Source organism: Ammospiza nelsoni, chromosome 4 (assembly GCF_027579445.1).
Source record: "Ammospiza nelsoni isolate bAmmNel1 chromosome 4, bAmmNel1.pri, whole genome shotgun sequence".
In the NCBI taxonomy this organism is placed as follows: domain Eukaryota; kingdom Metazoa; phylum Chordata; class Aves; order Passeriformes; family Passerellidae; genus Ammospiza; species Ammospiza nelsoni.
Genome location: NC_080636.1, coordinates 33,499,468 through 33,519,734, shown reverse-complemented (window position 1 = coordinate 33,519,734; position 20,267 = coordinate 33,499,468). Strand labels below are relative to the sequence as shown.

General features: G+C 37.8%; 1 protein-coding gene across 1 annotated transcript in view; it reads left to right on the top strand.

The window, feature by feature from the left end:
• Positions 1 to 251: 251 nt before the first annotated feature.
• Positions 252 to 20,267, top strand: part of TENM3 (teneurin transmembrane protein 3) — a 312,368-nt gene continuing 292,352 nt past the window's right edge. The window contains exons 1-2 of the mRNA XM_059469963.1: positions 252 to 509; positions 15,217 to 15,495. Of these exons, the coding sequence (XP_059325946.1) occupies positions 278 to 509; positions 15,217 to 15,495 (511 nt within the window). The 5' untranslated portion in view covers positions 252 to 277. The remainder of the gene's footprint in view (positions 510 to 15,216; positions 15,496 to 20,267) is intronic.

Sequence of the window (20,267 nt, the reverse complement as noted above, 5' to 3'; positions counted from 1 at the left end):
TTTTTCACAGGAATTTTTTTGCTAATGTTTTAGATCGGGGTAGCTCGTGCATGGAGCTCTGGCAAGTCTTATAGAAGTGCTTCTGACCCACTGCTGAGCAGATCTTTTTTTCTTTCCTTCTTTCTGTTCCAGACAGTTAGGGATCAATTACAGCCGTTAGAGATCATTGTAACACATCAGTGGTTGTCTTTCTAATTTTATTATAGGTGAATGTAAGCTGAATGTAGAGAAGACTTGCCAATAAGCTGGACTGATGTGCGCAGAGAAGGAATGAAGTATGGATGTGAAGGAACGTAGGCCTTATTGCTCCCTGACAAAGAGCAGACGGGACAAGGAGCGGCGCTATACGAACTCTTCTGCAGAAAATGAGGAGTGCAGAGTGCCTACTCAGAAGTCTTACAGCTCCAGTGAAACCTTGAAAGCTTTTGATCATGATTCCTCTAGGTTGCTGTATGGAAACCGGGTAAAAGATTTGGTCCACAGAGAAGCAGATGAGTATACCAGACAAGGTAGGCGAGATGTTTGAATTCAGAGTGTATCATTCATTAGTTCCAAGGCATTCTTGCTGCAGGAAGAGAATGTTATTTCACCAGTTCCATCAGTTTTGGTAATACTCCACACACGTAGTACACTTCCCTCGTAGCTCCCTAAATGTTTTACAAAGATGGGGAAGCATTGTGCACCATCTTTGGAATAAATAATAGGTGATGCACAGGAAGGAAATGGCCTATGTTGGGCAGTGGGTCAGTGATTATATTGCAGAGTCAAGTGTGAAGCATTCAGGCCTTACAATTTAAAAATAGACCCCCAGTTATTTGACTCATTAATAAGTTGCCCAAAAATCTGAAAATGTAAATAGTTTAAAAATTAAAAAAAAAAAATACAAGTGTTCCAAGAAGACTATTCCAAGATATGGGGAAACATGGTATGTCTGGATGAGCATAAAAATAATTCATTAGCTCAGTGCTTTTACTTTTAGCTTACAAGGGCAGTAAAAGAACACTGCTCAGTGAGTAGTAAAGGTAAATTAGTTCACAATTTGTGCATTTGGGTGTGTTGGATGATTTTTTTAGTGGTTATCTCTGATATATAACCAGATGGTAATAGGTTGCTAAAGCTCACTGTTGAGCTTTTCAGTTCAGGACTGGAGTGACATGAGAAGTCTAAATATCCATCAGGATGCTCAAAACTTGACTGAATATGGTTCTCTTGCACCTTACTGTAGCTGACTGTGCTTGAGCACAGGGTTTGAACAAGATGATCCCAAGAGGCCCCTTTAGATCCCAGGGATTCTGTGTGATTAATCTCGGCTCCAATTAGGGTTCAGCACATATGCTGAACTTTTGGATTCAAAACTGTAGTGTCTGGAATTGATGCTTCTACAGTTACACAACTGAGCTACTTAATGTAAAGAGGAAAAAAAATGCTATGAAATGTGTAGAGTACTTCAGCCCAGCTATCTAAAAGGATAAAGCTAGGCCAAGAGCTGTGTGAATCTGTGACTCAGTTTTCTGTTTAAGGCTATCTCGTATTTTATGTGGAAACAAAAGTAGATTTAGAAATCTCACTCCTGGTGAGACAGTCCTTAGTTTTAATTTTAGAATATCTAAATCATTTTTTCCATTGATGTATTTTCTCTGTTCAATTTAGAACAACTTTACATTAAAATTAGAACTGGGCAGATGGTGTTGACTTCTTTGCCTAGTAATGTTTGCAAGGGAAATAAAAATATTTCCCTTATGCACATGTAACTGAGGCTTGCTGCTACTCTACTTTCTGCTGTTTATTTTTTTCTTCTGTGATGTGTTGAAAATTCAGGTTAACACTGTTTTCTAGTTTTTAAGTCATTAGTCACCTTGACATCATTACCTTTAGGAGGTGAAATCAAGAGGAAGTTTTTTATGATCTGTACTGTAGACACTGTCTTGTACTAGGTATGAAATTATGTCAGAACCGGCACCATTTAGTTAATGAATTAATAAACTATTGCCTGACTAGAATATTATTCCTTTTTAAATAGCAATAACAAACTGGAAGAAGTTATGTGCTCTGGCATGTCACATATGATGGTACACTGGGGCTTCATTTTTATTCCCTTTCACTTTCTTCAGAAAAGCACACAGTATTTAGCTAATGATTCTTATCCAATATGCAATAAATTCCACATCTGTAGGCCTAAAATGGCAGTCTAGGATGGATAATACCCTCTTCACCTTCCAGTGGTCTCAGCGCTGTCTTCTGCGCCCATTTAATTTCCCTCATTGTCCTTTCAATTATTTTTGTATGGCTTAGTGTCTTCCTGCACTGCAGAGCAGTTTGGCCCCTTTGGGGACTACCTGCAGGTTTGATAGGGTCAGGTAATAAAGGGCTTGTTTCAGGTAGTGTGTTCCTCATCTTTTACTGAGAATTTACAGCTTCTGGCATTGGGAGTATTTTGTGCAAAAGGTCTTCAAGGTCATTTCAAATGTTTATAAATAATATATAAAAGATACTTTCCTGTTATTTTTTCCTCTCTGCCTAGAAATAGTATGAGATTTGTGGCTTTGTTGACAGTGTAATTGACAGCCTCCTAATTCAACAGGAAATTATTCTGTAAATAAAAATGGCAACCTTTAATAAATACCTTTAATTAGGAATGAATTTTAAAAATTAATCATGACCGGTGTTTCACTTTTTGCCCTTATTGTGTAAAACAATAATATGAAATTTTCAGTGTCAGCTGGAAAGTTACTGGAGCAGTTATGCAAGTCTCTCAAATGTGGAGGAATTAAAATCATAAAATAATAGACTCTTCTGAGTTGGAAGATACCTAACAGGATTTACTGAGTTCAACTCCTGGCCTTGTGGAGCACACCCCAGGAGTCACACTGTGTGCTTGAGAGTCTTGTCCAAACACTCTGGAGCTCTGTCAGCTTTGGTGCTGTGACCACTTCCCTGGGAAGCCTGTTCCAGTGCCCAAACACCCTGTGGGTAAAGAACCTTTCCCTAATACCCAGCTTAAACCACTCCTGGCACAGCTTCAGGCCATTCCCTTGTGTCCTGTCACTGGTCACCACAGAGAAGACACCAGTGCCTGCCCCTCTTCCCTCACAAGGAGACTGTGGCGTGCACTGAAGTCTCCCCTCAGCTTCCCCTTCTCCAGCTGAACAGACCAAGTGCCCTCAGCTGCTCCTCACATGGCTTCCCCTCAAGGCCCTCCAACATCCTCACTGCCCTCCTCTGGATGCTGTCCAACATTTCACATCTTTCTGACATTGTGGCACCCAAACTGCTCCCAGCCCTGGAGGTGAGGCTGCCCCAGTGCAGAGCAGAGCAGGACAATCCCTCCCTTGCCTGGCTGGCCATGCTGGGGCTGCTGAAGGACAGGGCTGGCCCTCCTGGCCATGCTGGGGCTGCTGAAGGGCAGGGCTGGCCCTCCTGGCCATGCTGGGGCTGCTGAAGGGCAGGGCTGGCCCTCCTGGCCATGCTGGGGCTGCTGAAGGACAGGGCTGGCCCTCCTGGCCATGCTGGGGCTGCTGAAAGACAGGGATGGCCCTCCTGGCCATGCTGGGCCTGGTGAAGGACAGGGCTGGCCCTCCTGGCCATGCTGGGCACTGCTGACTCGCATTTAGAATGTCAGTATGTTTTTTTATGCCTGATATTTTAGGGTAAATCCCTGGAAAGCTTTCTGCTAGGCAATCAGAACTTTGCTGTCTCTTCTTCCTCAGTTGTTTCAGTACATGTTTTTTGTTCTTCCTCTTTCCCAAAATCCAGTGGTAGGAATTCAGAAAGGGATACTGCTATTGGAGACAGGTGTGCTTTATTTATGGTATCTTTATTCCATGAGATCTTTTCTTGTGGAGAGGAGATTCTCCAATTGTCTCTTCCAGTCTAATGATATTTTTCCTCATGAGTTGAATTTCTGTTGCTTTAGATTAATTACATAAATAGAAATATAAGCCCAAAAATATATGATTGTCATTATGATTCTCAAATAGTTGTCATTATGATTCTCAACATCTAAAACATATTGTAAAGTATTTAAACATGAAATTATTATATAACTGGGGACTATCTTGTTACTTTTGAAAAGCAACTGACAGAACTAGAAGAGCAAGTAAGCTGTTTTAGGCAATTGGAACTACATCTGGGCATTATGCTTTCAGCTAACATCCATGAGAAATAAGACCTAGTGCAGTCTCTTCTTTTTCTTCAGCCCCTTCACCTGTTGCAAAACTGGTTTTGTTTTAAAAATTTTAGATGAGGATTATTTAGCCTACTATTTTGAGAACTTTTAAATTAGTTATTTATTTTCTCTTTGTTTATAAACCTCAAAGGAGAGCCATGTAAGTGAAGGCCGTGAGCCTTTTTTACTTAGTTTCAAAAAAGACACTCAATTTTGTATTATTTTGAGAAGATACCTAATTTCATGCTTGACAATGGCTGAAACTCCATGAAAGACTTTACTTTAAAGGTGTGATATGTGTTAGAGAAGGAGATGACACCTGTTTTCATATACTTCAAAGTATCTTGCTATACAGAGCAGCCTGATTTAAATGTGCTTTTCTACTTGATTTAAATGTACTTCTCTAATTGAATTCAGTAACCTAAATGCTTGTAGTTAGACTGGAGCCATTGGTGAGGGGTTGAAACCAGATGATTTTTAAGGTCCCTTCCAAGCCAAACCATTCTATGACTGGTTCTACGATTGTGTATTGCATTATGCCCAAGTCTCTTGCTCAATTAAAACTGACAGTATGAAGTTGAATTTTTTTGTTGTACAGAAAAAAGTTCCTGTGTTTAGAAATTGTATACCACTTCCTATAAGTGATATAAAGTGATAGTACATAGGAGACTGCTATGGAAAAATATCTGAAAGTGTGGCATGACTACAGTGTGGGTGGGAAGGATGGTGGAAATACAGAAAGTAAGCAGTACTTTTAAAATTGCATTTGGAAAAAAAATTGAAGTAATACTTTAGTAATATTAATATAATTGAAAAAAGATCATGAATCAAACCTGGACTCACAATAACTGAAAAACTTTGTATTAATTTAGTAAGAAAATGCAGGCATGCAAAACCTGTGTTTTATTTACCATTGGATACATGTTAAAGGGAAGAGGAGGCTATGAAATACTGATCAGGTAGTCATGGTTCCATTTCGAAGACTTTTGTAGTTGCAGAACAGTGTAGTGGTCCTACAGAGGGGTCCATGTACCATGTCAGTGAGATTTTGCACAGGAACAGAAGCTGACCCACAAGCACGGGTGGCAGAATTTAGTGCAGGTTTGTGCATGTTCATCTTTTCTTACAAAATCCTCACAGCACTGTTTGCAAACTGTGTAAACTGGAAAACTGAATTGTAAGGCACCTTTTTCTATTAGAAGACCTGGGGGATAGTGCAGGTTTTGTTAAATTTTTACTTTTTTGGAAGTTTGAGTCAAATATGATTTAGACTGCGGGTAAAGTTGTTTGGTCTTCTTAGATGGCAGTGAGAATGACTTCATTATATTTATCAGTCAGAACAGTTCACTGTCAACCAAGTCTCAAGATCTATTTAATTGCATTCTATCCCTTTCAGTTTTGCTGGAGAAACCATTCCTTTGCATAGTTTTATAACTTTACTATTCTGGAATACTTAAGTGCCTAAATTAGATTAAATGCCCTAAATACCTTCTTGAAGTTGCTGGAAGAGAGGACAAATGTACCAAATAAGTAAAGAAAAAGAATTCTTTTCCTTCACAGTATGCTGGACAGTCATTCCTGGGTGCTAAAAAGTAGAGCCATGTGCAGTATGTTAGTGTGTGGCTATATATCAGCTATTGTTCAACTGCTATTCCATGAAAATTAGATTTAGGTGCTAGAAAAATATCACCATTCAGGAAAAGAGGGACCTGAAAGAGTGATATACATGCTTTGACAATTTTATTTTATTATGTAAGTTATTAAATACTGTCAAGGATACATTTTTAAGACCTTAGAAACTGGTACCTTAATTGCAACTCCTATCCTAATATGACTCCAAAGTCTATTGCTTTAAATACTCGCCGCCCAAAATGAGTTATTTGGATAGTACAATCTTTAATCTTTTTAGTCACTGTAAATGTCAGCTGTAGGATGAAAGATCTAAATGGGCGTGTTTTTAAACCTGAGGCCGGAGTACTTTTACCTGTCTGAAGCAGTGGAAGGATAGATACCTAAGAACGTTTTGGCTTTCCACTACCTGGGCTTTATTGATGAGCAAATTTTGCCTATTGGGTAGGCAAGTGCTTCTCAGTAGAACTGCATCAGTCTTCTTTGCTAGGTATTTATATGAAGGCATGAAATAATATATTAGGGACTTTGTGATCTCCCAATGAGCAAATAAATTACCATTCAGTGACACGGCAAGCGCTGTCTCTCAAAATCCAAGGCAGGTATTAGAATTAGTGTTTTATGCTTCCTGGCTGCAGTGCAAGATGTGTCCTGATTGTCATCATGACAGATCCTTTTTTGCTATGCTGAAACATGGCCACCTGCAGTGTCTGCCTGATTTCAGTGGGTAACTTCTGTAAGCAGCATACGGTGCCAGTATGTTCTGGATAAATTTGTGGCCTTGAGCTAAGCGCAGAACCTTCTGCCAGAGGTGTTTTTTTTCTTTTTTACCTTGTGTCATACAGGAATACCTACCTACCTCACAGGCATTTGGGGAAGATTAATTAGTCTATGTTTGCCAAACGCTTTGAAGATGAAAAGCACCGTAAGTGCTAAGTAGTGTTATAATCTCTCATTGTTATACTAGTAACTTCTTAAAGCAACAATAAGAAGTTAATTGGTTTTCAGGTTCCAGGTGATAAGGATATGTTGACTTTTAAAGTTATTCTATTAGCTGCAAAGTGGTATGAAGGAAAACATTTCACTTTTATTTGATTAGGAGTATATTTAGTTCACGCTCAGTGATATGCACACATGCTCTAAGGTATTCATCGAGGTGAAATTGGCCCCTTGTGGGTCATGGCCATCTAGAGACAAAGGGTAATTGTGATTCTCCTGGGAGGAATCAGCCTTGGTTACTGGCAGCACGCTGCTTGTTCAGGTAGTTACACACAGACACTGCAAGTCCATAGAGCAGAAACCTTGTCTGCAACTAGTCCAATTGCAAAAGAGGAGAATTAAGTTCTTGATCATAATGATTAAGGATTTGTAAGGTGACCAAGAGGCCTTCACAAGGATTTTCAGCCTCATGGAAAGGAAGATAATGTAGAGGGTCTGTAAGTGCTTTTATATCTTTCCATAGCTCATATACGGAGATGTATGTGCTGCTGCTGTTCATAATAAAAACTAAACGGTGGACTGGGGAGATGAATGGATCCCATGCATGGCTATAAAAGATGACTTCAGTATGTTAACATCTACAGAGAGGATAAAGCTAGAGCAGTGTACAGTTAGAGATGGGATGAGGAGAGGAATAAAAGAAGCTGGAGAGTCCTGTCTCTCCTCTCTGTTGATTTAGTGCTTAGGGCTGAGAGTCAGGGCTGGAGGCCAAGCTGTGAGTGATTGCTTATTCCATCAGATGGCAAATAAATGCATAAAGTGAAGCAGAGATGTAAAATGGGGGTAATTTCTCAGAAAGTTCCTTGATGCTTTTTGAAATTAGTTTGTAAAGTGTCAACTTACAGGCTTGAGAGCCAGTATTCGGTGTTACTGAGCTTATTAAAGCCAAAAGAGGAAATGGCAGAGCCAAGGGAGCACATTTGCTCCAAGCTTTGTTTTTCTGCCTTTTTTTTTTAGTGCCATAAATATTGCTGAGTGGTAAATCTTTTCATGTCTTCAGCATAATGGACATTTTGCTAGAACATCTAAATTAAAACATTGCTACACTACATTATTATGGGGGTTCACAGAGTGGAAAGCCTTTTGGAGGATTGTGACAGGAAGCGTGAGAGATAGAGGGAATGAGAGGTTTTCATTTCTGTGAAAACTTCTGGGTCAGTATTCTGGGTTATTGCTTCCATTTAGCTACAGCAGTGGTGTGAGCACTTCTTTCTGTCCATGCATCAAAGAGTCTATTCCCATGCATGTGGACTACTTCTGTATGAAGTTCCACAAACTGAAATGTATGGGTGGCTTCAAATAGGCACATTGGGGTTTTACTTTTTTACTTTGTACCAGTTCCTAGCCTGTAGAACTAATTGAGTTTTCTACCATGCTGAGAGACATATCCCTCTGGGTCCTGTCCATCTGGTCTCTTGTGGTGGCAAATATGCTTTTCCCTCATGGAAAGGCATAAATAACAGTAGAGTTTCTCACCCCCCTGTATGCAGGAATAGCAGTAAACCTGAGCTCCAGTTTGTGAGCATGCTTCATGCTGCCTCCCTCTTCCTCACCTTCCTTTCCCATTTCAGGCTGTATGTCATGTCATTAGCACTGCACTGGCCCTAATGTGGCAGTTCATACCTGTCAGATCTGTCTTTGCAGGCTCCTTGCAGACTGGATATCCATCATCTCTACATTGCTTACCCTTGGGTCATATTTTCTTCACATCTATCAAATTTAGGCTTTTTGTAATTCTTATTTTGTAATAAATGGCTGCTTGAATGTTGATGTTTTGGTCCCAGGATCCAAAGATTAAGAGAGATGCCTGAACTGTCTATGCTGTCATTCTGCTTGTGATCAAAATGTTGTGTTCTTTGCTACTCATGGAGTTGTATTTCTTTTCTAAATCCACAAATCCTATTTTTTCACCTCTGGCAGCCCATGATTGGAACAGCTGTGTTGGATTCTCTTAATTTAGTTTTTATATTGTATAATCATAGTCATAAAATCAGATTTTAATATAAAATCACCAAATTTGGAACCATAATGTTTAAATTATTAGTTCATTTAGTGGAACATGTTTGCTTCGCAGCTTTGAATTGTGCAGTTGTAAAATTATCTTCAGCTGGCTCTAATCTTACTCTGTGGTAACTTCAGATGGGCTTGATGAACAGCCCTTTATCCTTATACTGCTTTAAGAAAGGCGTCTTATATTCTAGTCTGAGGATTAGGACTGTAGATCCCCCAGCACTTCGAGCTAACAAGGAATAAAATTATGAGTTTCCCATATTGCACAGGACAGTCTTTGTGTTTGAGCCTTCATTTGGTACACCAGTGACAAGAGGATGACTGTGTTTCATACACATTAATTCTTCCCTACATCTGAAAATAAAAACTTTCCTAGGCTATCTTTTCAATTAATGTTTTCTTGTGATTCTGTAGTAACAAAAACACGTATCAAGTTTGAAATACTGTATTTCCTGCAAATATCCAAATATATGTGTGTGAATTTTTACCTCAATAATTGACTTGGAGTTTGAGTCTTGCATAAAGCTCTTCTATCAAGAGTAACACAAGAAGTAGAGCTCAGGGAATTCGCAGTATCTGGCACTAACATTTGCAGAAGTCACCAAGACCATGACTTGTGTCCCCAAATGCTTTTAAAAGGCCATAAGGAATGTGAGAACTGTGATTAATATTTGTTGAGAATAATGAGCATTTGAAAATTATATGCACATTTGATGAGATTTTATGTATTTCAATGCTCTTTGTTATTATATAGTTTACTGGATATATTAGAGAAGCAACTGTCTTTCATATGAATCTTACAGCTCCACTCTAAATCAGATAATGACAAGAAAAAGTGGTTAAGATGGCAAAGTGAATAGAGCAGAAAGGTCAAGAAAAACATTAAAAGGTGACAAGGAAGATGGTTGAGATGAGTGAAAAGAAAAACACAGGAATTAAGAACAGGAGGAAAATGGGAAAATGTGATACAGTGGATTAGGATGGTTTAAATTTCGCAGATAATTTGCACAAAAGCAAAAATCAGGCTAAAGTAATAACAACAAAATACTATAGCAAATCAGAAAGAAAATGTTAGCACAGGGAAAGCTCAGTACTTGTCAGTGCTCACTGCAGTTTCTTGCATCCTGGTGGACAGAATTCTGCACGTACAGCTTTGAAAGCTCCCTTTTAGTAAATATATTGTGAAGTTTGTGTGACAGAATGGATGTATCACATCTGTTAGTCATTCTGTCTTTTGTGCAATTGTATTCTACCCACCTAACATTCTGACTTCTGGAGACAGTGTTTGCACACCCCTTGTCAGAGTTTTCTAGAGCATCTAAGGTATCTGGTTTGCTATTTTTTAAAAAAATCTTTATCTTTTTTGTTTTCAGCAAATTTGTTATCCTATACATTTATTTCCACATTCTTTCTCTCAAGTCATTTCCTTACAAGTGACCTTATTCTAAGTGTGATCTCTGCATAATGAGCTTCACAGGAGAAATATATCCCCTGCATAGTGTCTAAATATGAAATAAAAAGGAAGTAAGTACTTTCCCCATATCAGAGTCACAGAAAACAGTATGGTCCTTGCAGGAAGACTTTGATAGCAGTGCTATTTATACAATAAGCTTATATAATAAATGTTCATTATTGAGTATGTATTTCTATGCAGTAATCTACAGATAGAAAAACTAGAGAAAAATCTTTTTCCTCATTTGCTTTCTAAATAAATGAAACTACTTTTAGTTTAAAAGAAAAATTAGGATTAGAGTAGCAAGTCAAGGACATGTAAGGGAGAAGTTTGGTTCTCCTAAGGACCATGATCATTGTTTTGCATCTGTACAGCTTTAGATGTTTCACAGTTTTACCGAGTTTGGTATAAGTGTTTTTGACATGCATTTTCACATAGTGATTATAGGGAAAATGTGCTTGATTTTTGAATGACTCAAATGTGTTCTAGGAAGTTGAAAAAGGTAAAATACAAACGAAGGATAGATTAGAAAGGGGACTGACGAGTAATGAATGATGCAGAGAGGCAGATATGGTGCGAAACATTATCAAGAGCCAAACTGAACAGAATTTAAAGTGTGAACTTTGATGTTTGGGACCTCTGCCTTTTTGGTACTGTGTCCAAACTGATAGGACAAAACCAAAGTCAGCAAAGACACATTATAGTTCCTGTCTTTAAAAGCTAGGGGAGTTTGGTGTATTTTTATGCTAACTAGGCAGGTGCTTTGGAGGCTTTTCAGTATTTTTTTCTATGGTCTATTGTTGCTAAAACCTGACTTGTCAATTTATCAGTAGTTAATGAATTAGTAAGGACAGTGCTGATGGCTGGAGATGCTGACAAATTTTATTTTGGCAACTTTTATTCATTCCTTCTGTTTGATTATTTTTCCTTTTCATGGTTTTTAAGATAATATCTCTGTGTTTATATTTAGTATAGATCCAACTTAAAGCAGACACTGACAACTGAAGAACCATGGGACCTTTTCTTTTGTTTAGTAGTCCTCTTCAAAAACCCATTTCCACAGATAACATTTCCAAATTGACATTTAAGTTATTATGGAGGTCTTTGAAGGACTTCCCCAAAATAGGATGGGGAAACAAATGTAGCACAAGTGCAGCAACTTTCCATTTAATTCCAGCTTTTAACTTACAGCTTTATACAGAACTACACCATTTCTGCATATGTTAAAAATTCTTATAGTAGCATTTGATTAAACTAAAAAAAAAAAAGGCACATTTCTAGATTATGTAACGTGATTCTGGCAGAGAAATATATATAAGCACATTATCTTTTAGGAATAATAATTCTATATATAGACTTATATGTATTGAAAGTATGTTGGAATGCTTTTTTGTGTAAGTGATCGAGTTAAGGAGCTGCACCAATCCTGCATGGATCATTGATACACAGAAAGTTGCAACATAACAGGTTGGCATGTTGCTGCACAAGCTTTAGGAAGTCTTTTAGAGTTATTAATTAATTACTTATTAATTAGTTTTGCTCTTGTCAGCACAAACAGAGGATGTCAGCAATCCTTACAATACCCATAAATTGATATTCCTAGCCAGGAGAAATGCAGCATCTAATAGTTGAGTGCTAGTAAAACAACATTATTGTCAGTTTTTAAAACTTAAGTTCATGACATATCATCCCAAATAGTCTAAAACACTCAGAGTGTCTCCAGAACAAGTCTCCATGAAATGTTGAGTCTAATTTTCTTTCTGATTTTTACTTCATACATTTTGTAATGGAAAGGAGAAAAAACCCATGAAGCATTATGGTACCTGTTCGTGCTGTACCTCCATTTTTTTCTCAGGAATTGGTTCGTTACAATGGCCAAGCTGTTTTTAAGTCATTATGAACTCTTGAGGCACTTACTGTCAGTGGGAGAAATTGCAAATGTTAAAGTGTAAGAAACCATTGAGTAAATCCCTCACATGGAAATCATTCTGGAAAGATGAATTAGAAACTCTGAACACAAGAAGAACATCCTCCCTTCATGCTCTTTTTTCTCACTGAGCTCATACAACCTGTTTTTCAGCTTTTAATTTGATTTCATAGTGTTGTCCATTATCAGGTGAAAGCTCCCAGCTAGTCTGCTACCCACTAGGTCTGCATCCCAGCTGTATTCAGCTTGCCCTGGATCCTGGAAGATTTCCTGTTTTCATTGTTCAGAAACCTTAAGGCGATATAAAATTTTTCTATTACATGTGTATGATTTCCTTTGGGATTTGAATTTTTGAATTTCTACAGAGATAAACATTTCATTTCTCCACGTCAACTTCTCAGTTTGGGTTTCATGGGTTGTTTGGGGTCTGTTTTGTTTTATTTTTTCATTTGTGTAGGCAACTTACATGGACTACAATCCTCTTAGTGAAGCTCTTAGGAAGGCTTTAGGTCAGAAGATTATGTAGCCTGATGATTCTAAAGCTGTTAGAACATTTCTGGGCTATGTTGTAAAACTTCTGAGTGTAGTGAAAAGCTCTAATATATTGAATGGGATGAGAGGGCAGTATTCAAACCTTCCCCTTTTTCTATTTTGGTTGTGCAATGTCATTTTGTGAGGTTTTTCCCATTCACAAGAGAGGGAAAGGATTTCACATAGAGATAGGACATTGTAAACTTCAAGTTAAAAATCCATGACTAGATGGTAGATGGTATGTTATGCTTGAGACCAAGTCTCCTGTGAAGCTCCTGAAGATGTTCTAGAATGCCTCAGGTGGTTTCACTTAGGTGCTTATGACAAGGAAAGAAGTGTGTGTATAAGAGCCTTTCCAAATTGCTGTGCCTGAGTGCAGGGGGTTTTTTGCAGAGGGGGAGCAGGGGCTGTGTGCAGCAGGCTGCGGGGGGAGCTGCAGGGTGTGCTGCTCTCCTGCTGCTGCAGCTGCCCTGCCTGTGGCTCAGGGGGCAGTGGCTGTGTCTGTCTGCCTCCTTCCTTGCCTTCACCTCAGCACCATGAGCCTCTGGGGACCACAGCTGGAACACCTTGTCCCATTGAGGTCAGCAGCAGTTGTGTTACTGACTCCAGTAACCTTGTCTTTGGTCAGAATATCTCTTTCCTTTCCATTTCGCTTCTCAAAATGCTCTTTTTAGAATAAATAAGGTGCTGCATGTGCAACTGTGTTTACTCCTTATCTACCCCATGTGTGTGTAGAGACACTTGTATACATACACATGGGCACAGAGGCTTCTTCTGTATTTGTATCTCATTTTAGGCAACTTTTTGAAAATGTGGATTCACATACTAATGTACCAATAAACCAGTGTTCTAAAGTGTCACCCTTAGTATATATCTACAGAAATGCAAAATAATGAGCATTTTAGACACTTAACTACTTTCAGCTCTGACCCTATTACCACTGGGCGGTTTGTTTGGCCTGTTTCCTTTGCTGATTAGTTTCAGCTCTCAATAAAACCCAGGAAGTCACATGGCATGACAGCTTTAAAAAGTTACAAGATACTATCAGTGTGCATGATAATCCCCTTTCTTATACCCTTGACACTGTTCAGACATAGTCATAAATATGCTTGCTCCTTTATATTTACCTTCCCAGCTTTATTTTCATTCAAATGTCTATTCATAGCTGCATAATAAGTAGTTTGATTTGTACCTAATTGTAGTAATTGATTTTCATAATTTATGAAAGTCATTGTCAGAATTCATTTATGGTTCTGACTGTGAACAAACTTACTGCAACAGCTTCAGGTGTGTGCAGGAATAAAATAATTAACCAGATTACTTAAAAAAAGTCAATGACCAGTGCATTAACTGTTAATATTTCAGGAATTATTTGCACTTCTGTATTCATACTTTTGCAATTCTATTTCTTTCTCATGTAGAGAATTCTGTTCTTGACATATTATAAGCTTTAATTATCTTGCTAGTGTGTTTTTATGTGAAATGACTAATTACAGAGAAATTAGGATGCCTGTCAGATTCAAAAATTGAATGTGTGTCCTAATTTATTCTCAGAGCTGCGAAGTAATTGTGGGCTAGGTTGGAAAGGTATCATAGATATAGGTATGCAAAGGAGCTTGCCAAATGTCTATATATCATAAAATGTCTTAAATCTACAGACATAAAAGTGGGATGAAGACACAGCCATTAAAAAGGCAGTCATTTTTGAGTATCGCATAATTTAGACACTCTAAGTTATTTAAGTGTCACAAGTTTATTGCACCTAATTTATTAAGACAATCATTGGGATTCACTTATGTCTCCTGCTCTGCCCCAAAACTGGCTAGAAGTCTGTTAAAATGCACAGACTCTGCTTCAGCAGTCAAAGTGTAAAATGCTTCTCAAAATACAGTGACATGAAAAAGAACAATTTTACTGTAATACTTGCAGGTAACAGGTGGTTGTATTTCTGTTTGTAATTGTATATTAAAGTAGGGCAGAGAAATCAAATAAAAACTAGGTGAATTTTGTTCCTGTTTATCTTTCCCATTACCACATTAGGTGATGTTTCTATGAGGAAAATAGCCTCTTGCTTTGGCCTCTAACAAGGACAAACAAAACACTCTCCCCAAAACCAACCAAGTAAAAATTCTGACAAAAGCCTTATTAAGTGCTTTTATGCTTGGAAATTTTTTTTTCTTTGAAAAAAGGGAAAGTTTAAATTTTTTAAAAAATCCTTTCATGTACTGAATTGGTTTTTCTTAGTTAGGAGGTTCTATTTTGTTTATTTGCTAGCCAGGATCACTTTTGATTCATTTAAGCAGTTGATGAAATACTGCTGAGAAGAGCTGGAGACAAAAGAATCCACTTGATTGTAATACAGGTGGAGTTTTGACAAAACACCTTATGTGATGTCTAAGACAATTGTACACATGAAGAGTTTTTTTTTTTTACTTTAAAATTCTTTAAAATAAAATAATTAAAAATTTCTCATCTTTTGTTATCTTTTTTTCCCCTAATCAGGACAGAATTTTACCCTAAGGCAGTTAGGAGTTTGTGAACCAGCAGCTCGTCGAGGACTGACATTTTGTGCGGAAATGGGGCTCCCCCACAGAGGTTACTCTATCAGTGCAGGGTCAGATGCTGATACTGAAAATGAAGGAGTGATGTCTCCAGAGCATGCCATGAGACTTTGGGGCAGGGGGGTCAAATCAGGGCGCAGTTCCTGTCTGTCGAGCCGTTCCAACTCAGCCCTCACTCTGACTGATACCGAACACGAGAACAAGTCCGACAGTGAAAATGGTAAGTTCTTGTGCATATGCCCATGTATAAATGAATGTTTATTTGCTGTTTTGGCTGACACTCGGTAATTTTAAATCATTAAGGGAATGGCCTTGAGTTATTTGCCTTCTTTTTTTTTTTTTTACCTTCTCTGTTTTTTTTTTCCTCTCCTCTTCCCGTAAAAGTCAATATTCAGTATCAGTCCTAACTAACACAACCTTTGGGTATGATGCTTTAGCTGTAATTTTGAAAGAGTTCAATCACAAAAAAAAATTAGTTCTGTATTATCTCAGGCCATGTCACCTGTTACCCTCTGGGGTACAGCTAAGTGGCGATAAAGTTTTTCCCCATGCTAGCTTGCATTCAAAAGTTTCATTGTAAACTGTTCTTCAAGACATCTTGGAGAAGTTGCAGAATCTTGGAATGGATGAGTGAACTCAAAGAATAGCTTATTAACAGGGCTTATGGGATTGAAAAAGAAATTTGATGGTGCTTTAAACTTCTTAGCTGATGAGAGCAATTGGAATTGTGGTGAAGAGGGACATGTGGCTTTGATGTGCCTGGGGGACTGGATTACTGTGCAATTAAAATCTGCAACAAAAATCTTAGCAGCTTTGTAGGATGTGGGGTATGACCATTGTATGTTAAGTCTTAGAGTTTAAATGGAAATAGGTTAATACAATTGACTGATTCATTTTTAAAGCTTTTCAGAGTTTTTTTTACCTCCTCTTGAGGTTATGAACAGAATCTAATGTGTTGTTAAATGCTAACTGTACCAGTCTTAACTTTTATTTGCAGAAGATTTTCAGCTTTGCTAGAATTAAAACAATTAATTCTTCTATTAATTTCATGACATTCTATGTGAAAAACCCAAAAGAGGAATAAAGAAAAATGAGTAACAATGAAAATTAGTGATGGCTATTGCCTGCATGTCTACATGTCTTTTTATTAATTTATTAAACCTGTCTGCTCAGCTGTACAAAAATTAGAGCAATTTTATTGCTATCCTCCAGCAATGACTGTAACACACGGTGCGAAACAGCTATGTAGGTATGTATGTATGGAAATGCTTAAAAACTTAATGCACTTTTATTTTAAACTACAAGTAGTGAAGTTTAGTCCTTCTTGTTTATTATTTTAACTTCAGCTTGAGAAAGCAAAACCAAAGCTATAATTTGCTGTTATTCATACTTATTTTTCTGCTGGTGGCTGTTTCTACATGAAGATACCTGTGCAAAACCACTGTCTCAAATGGGACCCTCCTTTTGTGTTGGATATAATGCTACATGGTACCTGAGCAGCTCTCAGTGTTCATAGGTGTCTTGTGTCATGCTTGGAGAATTTGTTTTGAGTCTGAGGCAGGTTCTGAAAGAGGAAGACAGAAGTACTTGCCTACCACCTTTTGGCAGTGGAGTTTCTGTGTGATAAAGCTTGGTATTTCAGCTGCAGAGCAATCTAGAATAAGTTGTTGAGCAGTTCTGTGATTTGGAAAGGTCTGTGGTGAAACAAATTCTCTTGACCCTCTTGTAAAATTCTTGCTGATTGATCTTGAAAATATATTTTTATGTGCACGTGCATGCACATCCTATTTCCATAGGAAGTCATATCTTTGCATTACAAAAGAAGTGACTGCTTCAGAGCTACCATAGGTTTGGTATACTTTTTAATATATTTTATACTTACAGTTTTTTGAAAAGGAAATTATCTGATTACAATGTGCCAAAACATCCTCCATCAGCTGAAAGTTAAGAGTGTTTTGTTTTTACATGTGTGAGAAGACTGTGAATGTGTTAAAAAATGCATTATTCTGCAGTGATTAAAATTATGGAAGGAATGTCTGGTGTTTGATACAACTTCAGCGAAAAGTTTAGCCACTAAAAAGGATAACAGTTGATTTATTTATTAATAGGGAGGCCAGCGGTCCAATTTAAGAATGTACTGGGACTGCTGTGAAGCTAATGAAATTTTGATGGCTTGAGAGTTCCCTAGGGTTATGAAACATCTATAACTTGGACCATGTCATGGGTCGCCGTTTCAGTGGAGATGTTAAAAGGGTGAAAAGCTTAATCTTCTTTGGTATTTTTTCTCTGAATTTTTGTTTCCACTGACTTGGCTGAGAAATTGCTTTATACACGTCATTGGAACTCAGTACATTTAATGTTCACAATAGAATAGAAAATACAATTTAAAGCCAGGGAAACGGTATTGCCCTGGCAGGCACAGGTGCTCTAATCAAAGGGCTGAACTGCAGGTGCAAGTTTTGTTAATTTATGGCCTAAAGTTAACAGCTGTGCCAGTATCCTGTTGAAATCTGACAAATTTGATAAGGCATTGAAACCAAAGCGAGAGTTACAAGTCCTCTATACTGCATCCCCCTCTGCTGTGTGGGAAAGATTCCTGACTGCATTTTGTTTAATTTATTTTACAAGTAAATGCATTTCTATGCAGCATGTTTGCCTCTAAGGTAGAAAAGGAGCAACTGGTGATGATAAGCAAAGCACAACACCACCAGATTGTACTTCCCTCACCTAAAGACCTCAGTGTTTCAGCAATCCCACTGTTCACCCATTGAAACTACTCACTGTTTAAATAGTCCATTGCCATCATCAGGCCTTATTGGAGTTAATGGGACTTGTCAAAATGATGAGAACTTTGACTCATAATACGGGTTTATGATCTCAGGATTAGCAATTTGCTGAACGTACTTGGGGTTTTCTTTCTTGCCAATTAGGCAGGAGGAGAAGCTCAGCATCAAAATAGCATTTCCTTTCTTTCCTTGCAACTATAATGTACTTGCTCTTCTGAAATAGTTGTAGATTGCATATCCCTCAGGAAGGCAAAACTTGTAATTCTGCTGCATAATTACAATAAGCAAGAAGAAATAGTTTGTTGAAAATACTAACCTTTTATTTGTCAAAGTCTTAATAGTATGTTTCTGAAATCCTACAAAAGTGACTTAAAGTTTTAAATAATCTTGGGAGGTTTAGAGGTTTGTTTAAACAAATAACATTGCACATTATCAAGTTGGAAAGTTTTAAATATACTAAGAACATATTGTGACTGCCAGCAGACCTTAAAAAAAAAACCAAAACAGAACACATATCAAACATAGGATTAATAGATGTAGTCTCACATCAAAGGTTGTTTTAGGATATTTCTCAGTAAATAATTCTGAAAAGAAATATTTGACTTCATTGGAGTTCCATGTATGACTCTTGGCATCATATTCTGAGAGATTTGTCATGTCAGCCTGCCGGAAGGAGGGCCTGCATCTGTTAATCTGGGCAACCAACCAGCGTCACGTACAGGGTGATGTATCAGTTGGAGCACACTGAGCATGCACATGCTTTTTCAGTTTTTCTTCTGTATTCTCATTGCAAGTTATTTCATAAATGCTGCATCAAGAAATTTATGTTGGTAATTGTTCTAGGAGCTGTTGCTTTGAAATACAAGCTGGCTGTCTCTTACAAGCTTGCCAGTAATTTTATGTTGTTAAGCTGTTCTAAGATTACTAAAGCTTGTCTTTTAAACTGGATAAATATTCCAGGAGAGTATGAGCTAGAAGTCGTAGTTAGGCTTCAAATGGCCCATTTGCTTAAAGGGTCAATATATTTTTAAGGTATCTTAGAATCCACTTCAATATTTAAATTATTTTTTAAACCCATTAAACTGCAATCCCTGACTTAATGAGACATCAGAAGGTTAATAAGCAAAACACGAAAGTTAATTCTAGAAATGCAGCACCTTTTTTTTTGTTTTGTTTTAAATTTATTTGTTTATTCCTCCCTGTAAAATTATATAACTGGTTTTATTTGTGCTTTTTGTGTGCTGGCCTGAAAGTCAGGCATTGATTCTGACTGGAAAGTCACTCATATCAGACCAAAGTCTTTGGTCAAGTCCATGTCACCTTCTGCTCCTTTGGAAGCAGTAGTGATGGTGCTTCTGAAAAAGGGTGGGGCACTCCAGAGACATGCATGCCGCATAGCTGACTGCCACAAAAACTACCTGGGCACACAGAAAGTAGCTCTGATGGCATTAGAAGGCGGGCCTTTTTTTGTGTTTTTGTTTAGTGAAAGTTTTGCACTGATTGGTGTTTATTAGAAAACCAGAGGAGATCAGGATATAGCTAAATATTAAGAATAAAGGGAAAGAGGGAGTCAAGTTCATGGCCTCAGGCAGTCATTCTAAACTGGTTAGATAAATGGTTTGAAACTTAGACCAATTTTTCATGGATACAGAAAAGTAGATATTGCTGTTAGATTGTTTATTGCTGAGGGCTCCTATAAGGAGAAAATATCACTTTATTAACTGCATGGGCACCTACTTGCTTCCTCTCCAACTCCAGACAGTTTCTGAAGATAGCATTCCTGTGAATCTAATACTGTCTTGTCCTTCCAGAATGATGAATTTACTGGCATTCAGATCTCTGAAACTCAAGAAATACATTGGTAAGATACTTGCCAAGACATTTTAATCTGTTGTCTCTAACCCAGTTCATCTATAGCATATAATTGAACTCTGCATTATTAAATAGTGCACATAATTCAGGAAGTAGTGTCACATGCTTTCACCCATTTAACATCTTTCTTTATGCTAAGGCACAAAACTTTATTTAAATGGACCCTATTGAATAGTAGCTGCACCTGCTAGCCAAATGCTGAGCCTACTGATCAAAACCAGCCACATAGCTGGTGAGTTAATCTTCATCTTACTGCTATACCACCAATTACAATTTCTTCACTTTTTCCCACAGATTTCCATGTAGCAATTGTCTGCTCCTCATTAAGCTTGCC